At 33.3% G+C, this 13,956-nt stretch overlaps 1 protein-coding gene across 4 annotated transcripts in view; it reads left to right on the top strand.

Annotated features, from left to right (window-relative positions):
* LOC111050227 (kinesin-related protein 4) overlaps positions 1-13,956 on the top strand; it is a 152,740-nt gene that overhangs the window by 105,856 nt on the left and 32,928 nt on the right. For 2 of the 4 annotated variants that reach the window (XM_039437818.1, XM_039437819.1), the window contains exon 6: positions 10,405-10,443. In XM_039437818.1, the coding sequence (XP_039293752.1) occupies positions 10,405-10,443 (39 nt within the window). Of the gene's footprint in view, positions 1-164; positions 1,270-10,404; positions 10,444-13,956 lie in introns of those variants that run through there. The other 2 variants (XM_022336507.2, XM_039437820.1) reach the window with 2 other exon arrangements.

Below are 13,956 nucleotides of genomic sequence, written 5' to 3'. Positions count from 1 at the left end.
TGGAGATGAAATGAGCATTTTTTATTTTTATCATTTTGTCATGTTGAAATTTTTTTGTTCCTATGTTCATTGTCGATTTTCTCATATTTCGTTTGAGTTTTTTAGTTGGCCAATTTTTTTTTTGAAATGAATGAACTAATGAAAAAATAAATTATTATTGTTATTGTTAAATATGCTTTTTCAATGTTTTTATATTCTTGTTCCTGTTATAATAATCGTTATGATAATAACTGATGAATTAATCAATTCATGCAGTTTTCATGTTAGGAATCGATTCTACAATCTATTTGAAAAATCTCCAAGAAACGTATTGTCTATTGCTATAAGTGGTCCAGTTACGAAAATAGTAGAAACCACTTCCTACCACCTGGGCAGTACAATTTGAATTCCAAATTAAAAAAAGAAAACCTGATGCTGAAAAAACTTAGGTTTAACGCAAACTATAAAAATATTAGTAAATTAATGTATCTATATTGTTTCATTGCCGGTACTGTAGCTAGCCACACGTGGAGGGGAAACCCTAAGCCTAAATCGAAGGGTGATCTTGAATCAAAGTAGTGGAGTTCTAAACACTGCGGGCTATTTGAGATACTCCAACCAGATTTCCCTCCACTTGTGTAGCTAGCATTAATGAAGCATTCAGAAATTTTAATAAAAAATCTACTGTGCCGGGTTCCCACATATCAGTATTACAGTAGTAAATGTGTGCAGTACAAATAATATTCCTCCTTGAGTTGTGATGGTAGCCTACTATTCTCACCCAGTCTACCCAAACAATTAATAGTTTGAATATTTCCATTTGGAATTAAGTGGATAATATTTGAACTGGATGCGGCTCCGTTACTGATTCTTGATCCAAACAAACAAAGAATCTGCTTGTATGATCTAATTTAATTCAGCTTTGAATAGGGTTGCTTTAATAAAAAATAAATTTAAAAATCTATTGCATCATTTTGATTGTCCAGTCTAATTTGTTGCCATTTTTATAAAGTCGACCCAGCTGAACTGACATGTAAGAGACCACGTGACTAATCTCGGTTGTATTCCCAAATTATTTATTGTGAATACGTATACGAATTGAGTGTAAAGCGGATTATCTCCGTAATTTTAAACCCTTAAAAAGTATTTTAATTATTATTTTAACATTGAATAAAAACACCAGTAAGAATATCTTCATTCTGCGTCTCAAGAATATTGAAAAATTTGAAGAAATTTTAAAGGGACATCCAGATTAAAAATTCCAGGTATGAGGTACCCATAACCTTGAAGGTAGGCTACAGCACGTTGAAGATATTGACAGTTGACTTTTTAAATTAAAATATGTATATATTTAGTAGTTGTAGAGCATTGTAATTGTTATATAACAGTATTGATAGTTTTTTATTGCGAACCATTTCTGATATATTACTGAAAATAAGTCGACTTACCAAGGGAAAAATCCTTTAAGCTGTGTTTACACCAAAGTTAATAACAAAATGTTAATTACGTACTTAGTTCTTATAGATTCTATCAGATTAAACATATCATATACATAATAAAAATATGTGTTTGTCAAGTTCCGTTCAATTTAATAGAATCTATAAGGAATAAGTTATTAACATTTTGTTAATAACTTTGGTGTAAACCCAGCTTTAGCCTATAAAGTATTAACTTTTTTGTTGTGGGTAGGTTACACATAAAACCATTTGAATTCCATTTCAATATTATAAGTTTTTACTGTTCACTGTTAATTAATTTACATAAAGTAATTGCTAAGGTATCTCCATAATTCAAACCTCTCATGTTTTTAAAAATACAGTAGGTCTACAATATTTTGCTAGAAAATTACTTTTTTAAGATATAGTCCAAAAATGTTGCTAATCATATATTTTGCCAAAATTTATAGGTAATATTTTCAATGCCGTCATTTTATATTATTGATAATATTGAATTCAAAGTTTGTGATTCATAATTTAAGTAGTCTTTACTTTTTATGAAATGAAATGAACAAAAATATATTTATCATGAAGGAATTTTTATTAATTTTCTTATGTTAATTTTTTTCCGGTTGGTCCTTACAGTAGGTGAAATACAAAATGCATAAGAGAGAGAGAAAAGATAAATTATCAAATTAGCTTAGCATTTCACACAGCCCAGCACTAAATAGTCCTACCGATATAGGCTACTATTAGGAAGCAAAGACAAAGTTGACTTAAAAATACTCATGTATTTAAAATGGTTTTGCGTCATTTAGTCCAAAGCCAAAGATTGGTTTTTGCTAAGCAGTTTAGGAATCGGACCACTGATTTAGTTTGGTCTATTTTTAAGGTGCAACTGTTACCTCGCTTTGTGCTGGGGTGGTGCCAAGTAGAGGGAGAATATACATTTCATGAATCATGGTGATGTGGGTGTGTGATTCACACCACGTGGACTCCAGTTAGCTACGTCTTGTATCAAATTTTGAACTTTTAACGTAGGTACTCATATAGGTACCTACTTACATAGCACTCACTACAATGGCATCTAATTCTAATTTGAATTCTGAATTTAGCTCTGAATTGAGTATTCTGAATTCAAGAAGCCCTAATTTTTACTAGATATAAGTTATGGTTGAGAAAATAGTAGGCCTAAACATTTTCAAAATACAGTAAGTTCATTAAAAAAGTATTCAGTTCAATTTAATTTTAAAAGTACTGTCATCAATCTACAAGACTCACATTTCATAAAACCAGCAAATCTACAAGAAAAGGAGATCAGTTGAATAACTTCGGAATATAATACAAATAGGTATAAAAAATAAATTAACAAAAGATTTACAATTATCAGACACTGCCTTTTATTGATACACTTATTTTTAATGGGATTTGAGAACTATTAATGCATTAAAAATCTAATGGGGCATTAAGCTTTATTATCTGAATAAAAAAATAAATAATAAACAATAATCAAATAAAAGTTACAGGAAGAAAAATTAATAGGATTTCACCGAAATGGACATTACAGAAAGAGCAATTATTTGAAGTTGAGATAGGTATAATTTTTTTCGAAAATGCTAGTATATTTTTAGGTATAGGCTTAGAGCAATACATGGTCATTTAAATTATTAATTGTGTTCTCTTTTTATTGATCATTGATCAACACTTCCCTCATGACATCTGTTTTTCCTGATGAGTGGAAGCTCTCAATTGTGATTCCCTTAAACAAGGTCCCCAACCCCATCTCTCCTTCTGATTAAAGGCCCATCAGTTTATTGTCTGTCTTGTCTAAGGTTCTTGAGATCATTGTTCACTCTCAGATGAGCGGATATATTCATAGATCTGGTTTAATTAGTGATTTTCAATCAGGTTTCTGAAGCGGTCACACCACCACATCTGCCCTTCTGAGAGTGACTGATGATATCCGCAGGGCTATGGATAAAAGGCAGCTAACCGTTATAGTTCTAATAGATTTTAGCAAGGCTTTTGATAGCATTTTCCACCCTACTCTATTGTATAAGCTAAAGAGCTTAGGCTTTTCCAACTCCACTGTGGCATGGGTAAGGTCTTATTTGCAGGGTTGATGTCAGTGTGTGAGGGTCGGGGATGCGTGTTCGGGCTGGCGTGAGGTAAATAGAGGCGTTCCTCAAGGTTCGGTCTTGGGTCCTCTGCTGTTCAGCATCTACATAAATGACGTGATTACTACTTTACTTACTTCTAAATACCACCTTTATGCAGACGACCTACAAATCTACAAACACTTCAACAAAAATGATTTCAGCATTGTGGTTGAGGAGGTCAATGCTGACTTGGCCAGGGTTATCGAATGGTCTACAAGTAATGGACTCAAAGTTAATGAGACAAAGTCAAAGGTAATTATGGTTGGCTACTCATGACTCTTTAACACACTTGACTTTTCAAATGGACCATATATTACAATCAACAACGTTCAATTGCAGTAGGCTACAGCAGGGGTGCCCAGCCCCCCCAAGGGCAATGGCGCATGCCCCCCCCCCAATCCACATGTAATGCCCCCCCACAAAGTATGCCAATTCCCAACCCTTTAGTTTTTAACATTAGTCAGTGTATGACAATAAATTCCACATCTTACATTCTAATCTTCCAAAGGACATTATTCACCTTTGTTCTTGTGAGAAATTCTTTCTGTTTTTATAATATTGTAAAAATATCTACCATCGTTTCTTATCTCCTTTAAAATAGAAATAAAGTATCTTTTTGATATATTTTTGAGACTAGCAGTGCACCCGTTCTTGTTCGGGAGGACTAAAAAGTACTACATTACATCAGGAAAAACTACATGACAAATATTTTAATAGGATATTGAAAGATAAGTAAGGGAGGCTTTGCTTTTTTAATGTTGAGGTTACTTATAGAAAGTTGAATAGTAATATCATTGATAGTCTATTCTTTTATTGCAAAAGAATATTGCATAGCAATTTTGGTGAACATTCATGCAAATTTGGAACGATTTTATTCATACAATATATAATGTCGGCAAGTTTAGGTATTCTAAATCCTATACTATTAAACGAGCAATTTCTGTTCGAATGTTTAGATGTTTATATGTTTGTATTTCACCGGATCTCGAAAACGGCTCTAACGATTCTCACGAAATTCAGAACATAGTAGGTTTATAATATAAGAATAATTCGATTGCACTAGTTCTCATCCCTGGGGAAACTCGCTTAAAGACATTAAAAGAATTTATCCATCCTTGGAAAAACAGCTGATAATTTCGTCGTCTGTTGATGATGGAAGTGAGTGAGCGAGTGCATGTGTGTGGGACAAGATTATGACTCAGCTGTTGAACTTTTGTACCTAATTCAATGAGGTACTTAGTGGCAGTTGTACAAAAGCCGGTTAAATTGTAATCCAGATTAATTCCAGTAGAACCAATCAGATAATTTAAGCTATCTTTTAGAGATGGTCTTCTGTGATTTGGTTCACGTGAAATTAATCAGGATTAAAATTTAACATGCTTTTGTGAGAGAAATTTTTGCATTCCTCTGCGAATTAATCTCAATCCAATGTGATTAGATAGAACCATTCTGTATTAACTATGAATATTTATTATAATTTCTTTCGTAATAATTTTTATATGCTTTTGTAGGTGCTCCAGAGCGGAGCTCGGTGCCCCGATATTTATCATAAATTGGAACAGGTTGTTGTTGTCAACAACATCACTGATGTTGTGTTGTTGGTAGTATTCACTTTTTAACATTACAGGAGTAGATAACACAAGTCGAACAAAATGTATCTTTAAATGGTTTGGTTTTTGGAATAAAGATATCATCTGAACAAGTACATTTTGTAAATTTTATCTATTAATACCAAATATTGGGCACCGAGCTTTGCTCGTTATTTATTCATTGATAAACAGAACTCAATTCTCTGAAATGATTGAGGAAGGACTAACAGGCACAGCCAAAAACTGTTTCTTCCCCGAATTTTGATTTATACACTATAAAATTTATAGTTGGAATATTCAATATTCCAAAAAGTAGGTTATATTTCATGCAATTGAATTCAAGTGAAATTTTCAGTCCAAATATTTGAAAACATAAAAGTTCTTATTTAGATTGTTTACATACCAAATTGAATAACAAAACAACACACACTAACCACTTGGAACTGTAAAATAATGATTAACTTAGAATATTATGATATATACCATCTCATGTCAACAAATCAGATTACTGTATTTTGATCGAGTCAATTGAAATTTCTAGATTTCTCGCGAGATACGATAAGCTAATTGATTACACAGCTGATCTTCCACACAGGCACAGGCATCTTCTGTTATCGACTGACGACGAAATCATCATCTGTTTTTCCAAGGATGAATTATCCTTTTCATATCCTTCAGGGAGTTTTCTCAGGGATGAGACCTAGTGCAATCGAATTTTGATATCATAAATCTACTATATTCCGAATTTCGTGAAAATCGTTAGAGCCGTTTCCGAGATCCGTTGAACATAAATAACCATATAACCAGATAACAAGATATAGAAATAGAAAAATATAAACAGATATACAGAAATTGCTCGCTTAATATAATAGGATAACAACTTATAGTCCAGTCAAATGGTCGTTTTTCAGGAAACAGCCTCGAAAGAATTTATTTCGATGGTTCTATCTGTATTTTGGGGGGCTAAATTCTAATCTGAAATTTGCTGACACGCCAGAGGGCGACGTTAATATGGAGAACCTTGAATTTATCGAGAAAAAGCATTCTCTGTATAATATTGAAGATGATAAAATTTCCAATGAATTGACTGGTCGCGCAGGACTTCTTTTTGGATTTTTTATCTGAAGTGTTCCACAAGATACACAACTTTGAATGTGCGAAAAATTTGTGATATTTCCCCCATTTTCACAGTCTCACATATGCAACGTTGCGTATCTTGTGGAACACTTCAGATAAAAAATCCAAAAAGTATTCTAGGTTGTGACGAATTTTCTCCTCTTTTCACTCCCATGAATTATACTTCTGCTTTCAATACCGTTCAAAAGTTACAGCCAATTGAATGATGATATTTATTTTCTCATTTTTCTTGCGATTTTAGTGTTTAAAGAGTCTCTGAAATGAGTAAAATACATTATAGAAACTTGCGATTGGTCTTGAATGAGAGAAAATTTCATGCTGAGTTGCCTTCAATTGATCTTGCATTAGGCCTACTGTTTATATCGAAAAACTGTCGAGACTAAAAAATATCGCAAATTCCTTGATTTTTTGAAAGAAACGTATCTTACTTCATGATTATATTTTTACAAAAATCATTCACCTCACATAAAAGAGGAGATTCTTTTCTTCAAATCAAGACCAAGTATCATTTTGAGTTACCGAGACACACAGTTTTGAATATAGAAATCGGTCATTTTTCTATGCATTGAATTATGGGCTAAAATACACTAAAGGAGGAATTTCCTATTTTTTTAACAAATTTTAGTGAAATGATACATGATTTTCAACCGCCTTGACGAGCTGATATGAACGAGCTGTAGTACGAGGAGATGTGATCATTCAGTCAGAAGTTATATCCTTATGTGTACCGCCCACTAGGAAATACTGAAATCTAACGAGTGATTCTTATAGAACTTAACCCTCGTAAGGTGTTTTTAACCGAAATATGTTTCTTTTTTGTGAGGAAAGCCATGAAAAGGTAATATAATGAAAATTTGAATTCTGGCTGTAGGACACGATTTTCTATTTTTGGGTGTATTCCCCCTCCCACCACTACTAAATTCAAAAATAGGTACCTAAGGAATTCTGTTCAGAATTAATATTGTTAATTCACGTGATGTGTGGCTTTCTATCATCACTAGAAAAAAATCCTAGTTGTATAGGGTAGAAGTGGTAGGTTTGCATAATTTTGAAAACCCCTTAAAAAATACCCCTTTTTTGAAAACTCTTAGCTCCAGAATAAAAAATCATAGAGTCCTGCGCGACCACTCAATTTATTGGAAATTTTATCATCTTTAATATTTTAGAGAATGCTTTTTCTCGAAAAGTTAAAGGTTCTCAAGATTAAAGATGACATTTTGGGGATTTTTGGGAGTTTTTGGGGTGAAGCCGCCATCTTGCGTGTCAGCAAATCTCAGATTAGAATTCAGCGCCCCAAAATACATAATTATAGAACTGTCGCGAAAAATTCTTTCGGGCTGTTTCCTGAAAAACGACCATTTGACTGGACTATTATACAAAACAGAAAAAAGTAATGAAGCATTACAATGATAATTACTTGATTACTGTGTGGTAAATAGGGTGTAAATTTGAAAGATTGAAATTGGCTTCATTTGATATTTTTCACAAATTTTTGACAAGAGAAGTTTTTCCTTCTGTCAAATTTACTAGAGTTTGCGATGTTGTTTATAATTGCATTCCCATTTCAAAGACATTAATATCATCATGAAACGCCTTCAAAATTGAAATAATTATTAGATTGTACATTACAATTCAACTTATCATTGTGCTTTTAAGAAAATTAGGTTGCAACAGCAAGGAAACTCAAACACAGAACCATTCAAAATAAAAATTAAGCAAAGGAAATCAGAATAATAGTGGATGATGAACTTATAATTTATTTTTGTCAAAGATTTACCTTCAAACACATAGGCTTGAAATTACTAAGATTCCTGCATACAACATACTATCAATTGTATATTTTATGCTTTATATTGAGTTACACTTTGCAAAATAGAACATCGTGAAGGTGGGAAAAAGTATTAAAATTAACTCATCAACTATGGAAGAGCTAGATCAGCTAGTACTCTTGGCCACTTTTGTTTTGTGTGTAAAAAATAGGAAGATAGGTACAGTTCATCGTTCATGTTGGAGTAGGGACTGGTTGTTAAAAAGACACACATTTTCTCACGTTGCATTGCTTCGAGAATTGCAAGATGAATCTGAAAATATGTTTATAGTTTTTTTATACGTTCCTCATTTACGGTGAAACGTGGCAATAGATTTTCATGAAATTTGACAGGTATTTATGTTCCTCTTTAAATTGCGCGTCGACGTAAATACAAGGTTTTTTTTGAAATTTTGCATTTCAAGGATAATACAAAAGGAAAAGAAGTCTCTTTCAAACGCCAATATTACCGTAAAAATCAGACTATATGCATCATAAATCAGCTGTCGAGTGGACTATTACTTGCATGCAATTAATATCCCATTGTAATTTGGTAAAAAATCAGCTGTCGTGTGGACTATTAATTGCAATCAATGAGGCATGCAATATTGATAACTCGATGTAGCATTTATTATTTTTTCTCCCAACTTTTCTCTGCTTTCAACTCGGTAAGCTTTTAATGATATTAGCATAGTTGTTTAAAACAAATTATTAGCATTCTAATGCTAATAATTATTGTCGATACAACTAAAATCATAATATCAACATCAAATTCTGAGAGTATCATGAGAATAAAGAAAGAAAAAAAGCGTTATACAAAATCGATAAAAAAAACTTGATTATTTTCAAGTACTCGCGAGGCATTTTATTAATTTGAGGGCGCTGAATCCGAATCTGAAATCACAATTTCTCTATCTCCATTTTTACGCGATTTAGGTTTTGGTGGATAGGCAAAAGACGGTCGGTTGGATGGAAAAAGATTCCCGGCCGATACATTTTAAGTTTGACGACATAAAGCTTGAAGACCCATCCGTTTTACCGTCCAGACGCAACGACTTACGTGTTCCGACTTTTGCTTGAGCAAAAGACTGAAGCTAAACTTGAGCGTCTGGACCGGGCTTTAGTCAAGACTTTGATTTTTCAAATTTTTAACTACTGTGAAATTGTGACTCTTGATATGACAGTTCAACTTTTACAGAGGATGCAGCGTGCCCACAATTACTGTGTACGCTTCATTTTCAACCTCAGGCGTGATGACCGAATACTTTGACAGACTTAATCTCATGAGGCTGCATGATTGTAGGGCACTCCATGCTGTTATTTTTCTGCATAAGACATTAAAAACTGGAACACCTAATTATATTGCAGAGGATTTTCAATATTTGAGTGATATCGGTCGGGGTGGTACACGGCATGGTTCTCATCTGCTGGCTGTCCCAATTCACAGGACAGTCATGTTCAACGATTGCCGGCTGAATTGAAGCGCATTGAGGGTCATCGTCGGTTCGGCGCGGCTGTCTTCCGGTGGATCAGGGGCGGTGGGGGCGGCTGGGCTTAGTGGGGGGTGCATCATTGGGTGTCTGTGTGTGTGTGTGTGAGCTTTCTTTTCATGCTTTCATACTCTTCATAGTTTTGATACATTCATTTATTCAGTCTCAAAATTAATTTCTTTAGAGTAATTTTAGGCGAATCAAGTTCAACTTTAAAAGTGAACTCTAAAGACAGATATAAAAAATACTCTTTCTCTCTCTCTCAAAATTAATTTCATGCTAGAAGAATTTATTAATTTCCTCATTTTCTCATCTTCCTTGTAAGGTTTGTAGCCATATTGCTCTTTTTGCTCCTTCGATCCGTCGTAAATTTTGTATTTATTTCCCAACAGATCTTTGTTATTTTACATTTTAAGAATGCTCTACTTTTAAGTTTATTCAACTATTCTACTTATTATTATTATTATAATCATCTTTTTTTACTTTTTTCATTTAAAATATCGTTTTGTTTTATTTATTTTTTACTGAGTATTGCTTGTTAAATTATAATTTAGTATTGTATTGGAGGGTTAAGTGTAAGAGGGGGCCGACTGCGCCCTAACTTCGCCCTCCCAGGTATAAAATAAAGGCAGTCATTCTACTCTATTCTATTCTATTGATTGATTATCTACCGTATCTATTGGATGTAAGAGTGAATAATATTTATACTAGTCGTGTTTCTAATTTTTCCATGATATCTGTTTTTTTTTCAAATTAATTTCAGAAATGAATAAGTTGAATTTCAAGTTTATGCAATTCGTGTTTCAGGAATGAGAAGGAGCAGACTTTTATAAAGGATGATTCAAGGTAGGGAACGTTGAAGTTTTATAAGATATTCTCATTAAGTTGAAGACAGAAACAAAACCATATAGCCTGATTATCCTATCATAAACTTTATATAAATAACTAAAACAGAATAATAAATTTAATAAAAAACTGGTAGTGTAAATAGTTCTGAATTATAAAAACTATGTACTGTACAAGTATCTGAAACTAGACACTTGAGATAAATCCAATAGCCTATCGGTAGATAGTTGGGGTAAGGATCCATGACCCTCACTAGATTTTTTTCAGATTCAAATTTATTTCCACATAGTTCAAAAATTTCAACAATACATCACACTAATGGATTACAATCAATTCAAATAAACAATATTCCTCACTAAAAAATGATAAATTGAAAAATAATAATATCAATTTTTTGTCAAATTTCTGTTTTAAAATGGAATAATTGAGTTTAGTAATTTAATAGTTTCTAATACAAACTATTAGATTGTAGTTGTAGATTTAGTAGCTAGTTCAAAACTCAGTATTAAATAAGCCAAACTTCTAAATATATTTATCTGTCAATTTAATACATTCATTGCTACATTGACAGGCATATTAAGATATGTAATCAAGAGGAAGGAATAGGCCTACTCAATTATTCCATAAAACAGAAATTTTACAAAAAAATATTTCTTTTATTTAACAAATTTAGTCCTACTCTTGGAAAAGTGACTCATTAGAAACTATTATCTTATTTGGTCAGATGATTTCCCTCCACTGTGGTTACTAAGTTTTGTAAAAAATGAATCGTGAAACTATGGTACTTGTTCCGAAGTTCCGAATCATGCAATATCAACCACACGTTCAGTGGGTAGTCTAAAAACATTAAAAATTGAAGACCAGGTAACTGGATATAGGTGACGGCGATCGTAATCTTTTGGATGCTGGCCTAATCGCGTCCAAATGCGCGATGAGCGTTGTGTCTGCACGCGCGTGAGCGCAGCGCACCAAATCGCTGCGTCGACAAATAGTGTGATCTCACAGAGACGCTGCTATTTCTGTGCCATCGGCAGTTCTAGCTTGTTTTGAGCTGCTCCTGGCCAGGAAGGCATTCTGCCAAAATGCCACTGTCACAGCTATGGAGATGGGAGACGGGAGACCGACCATCACACTCACATCAGACATCAGTCCCCCTCATCATCCCTTACTGCCTCCCTGGTGAGGATTGGACTTGCTGCACACATAATCTTTACCGAGTACAAAGTAATAAACTCCCAAGAACATATTACAATCAAGTACTAAGTACAAGTCTTATTTCATTCGCCGTATTCAACATAAAACTGAGTTACATTATTTAAAATCGTCCACCTTTTTATTTCGAACATTGTAGGCCTACTATAGAGAAAAGATACTGTTAGGTGCTTTTATCATATTATTCGTCTATGATCGTACTGTGCTGTTTTGTGACTCCAAGCAATGTTTTGTTACATTCACAAGCCACATTATATGAATAGTAGAAGCTAGGAAGCTGTATAGAATTACTGTAGTTCATACCGTAATTCTCAATACCCAAGTCACATTATATGAATAGTAAAAGCTTTATAGAAGTACCGTAGTTCAGAAGTAGGGGGGGGAGGGGTAACTACCCAGATTTTAATAAATAAAATTAGTCTCAATCTGGAATGGATCTCAAACATAATACGTTATGAATCCCCAATTACAGTATGGCAAGTGGCTTATGTATATCAGGCACAAAACAAGTTTATTTGTGAATAGCTTTTTTGTCATATTCATCTGCTGTTCTAGTTTAATGAGGCCAAGAGGGAGGAAGCTGACTTTCTCCATTCCAGATCATCCTGTTCTCCAATTCGTTTGTTCGAATAAAGATCACTATTTATATATACTTTCTGAATCACCTTCGACTATAAAATCCGGAGTCTATTCTGAAAACCGAAAGTTTATTTTGCAAAAGCGGTTGAATAGCTGCGTTGGTTGAGGGAAATGGATGTGGTGTGATGACAGGTAGAGCAGGAAAGCTGCAAGATTTTCAGATCGCTGCCAAACTACAGTAGTTTCGTAGTGAGATTCACATCATACTGTCACCATTGGTCGAATGGAAAGCGTTAAGGCGGTTGCTAATGATAAATGCTGACAAGTCATATTAATTCGATACAATTCAGCTTTCCCAATAAATGACATCACTGCTCCTCATTCATCCAATACTGTCAGTTTTAAGTGAATTTCGTAATAGATTTGCCCTCGCCTACACGGCTTCATCCACTCACTAGCCATGAAGCAAAACTGTTTTTCATTTTTTTTTTGTTTGGCGCCAGATCTATGAACTACGTAATTGTAGCTACCGCCAATTTCTTTCTTTCTTCACTATCTATGTTCATCTCTCTTTGTCTATTTATTCCTAGTTCCAAAATAGCGCTCGCAACTGCTTTTGGATAAGTTTCAGCCCGTCATTGAATTCAAGCCAGCTACAGCCACTCTTAGATAAAATGCGTAGGGTTTAAATGATTGTGAACACCGTACCCACCCGAACTCTAAAGACGTATGAGTCACATATTATCTGCTGAAATGTGGAAATAATACTTGATTTAAGATTTTCATCGATTTATAGATGGAAAGGTTGTAATTATTGTGAATTCAATTTTGAATATGCGATTCCACTTTTTCATCCTGTCATTTTTCACTCATAAAATAATGCCTTTGGCTTCTTCTTGGCAATTGAAAAGAATAAATTCCATATAATAATGAACATAAACAAATTGAATAAGAATTACTGTGAAAAATGCATTTGTTTCGATACAATTCATTCAAGTCTCAAAACCGTCGAATCTGTTGAATCTCTGATCTGGGAAAGCACCATCTTAGAAATCATGCTGAACTTTTTTAAAGATACATTTTTCTGAGTGAAGTATCATTTGAAAATAAAAGATGGAAGGAAACAAATAGAATTGCAACATTGAAAGATGGATATGATGCAGATCAAAGATTAGGCCTAAACATAGCCTGCTATGTTTAAAAAAATATGTATATCTGATTTAAAATAAAATAGATCTTCATAAAACTAATATAATTCCCTAAATTATGAAGAAATGAACGAGTTAAAAATAAATGACAAGGCTATTTGAGCATGGATAAGTGTTAGGATGTGAATTATTGTAACATATCTTCATATTTCTCATTCAAGTTAAGAAATATAAGTGAAGCAAAAAAGAAACGAAAGATTTCTCATTTTTTCTCCAGAAAATGGAAGCTTAAAAACTATTTGAGAAATTACAGTATTTTGAAACTTTTAATCCAAGTACGAAAAAATTAACCTAGTTACACAATAATCGCATCGTCAGGATTTATTGTCATGTGAAGTGGACACTTGTGAATTGGAAAAGACGAATAAGAAAATATAAAAATTAATTCTCGGTACATGTTTGAACGCCTATTCGAAATCGGCTTCATTTTCTAGTTTTGAATTATTTCACAGGCTTCAAAATATAATAACAGTAATTAAATTGACACATGAAATTTAGAAAGAATACAACAACT

Source organism: Nilaparvata lugens, chromosome 11 (genome assembly GCF_014356525.2).
Source record: "Nilaparvata lugens isolate BPH chromosome 11, ASM1435652v1, whole genome shotgun sequence".
Taxonomy (NCBI): Eukaryota; Metazoa; Arthropoda; class Insecta; order Hemiptera; family Delphacidae; genus Nilaparvata; species Nilaparvata lugens.
This window is presented reverse-complemented; position numbering and strand designations above follow the sequence as displayed.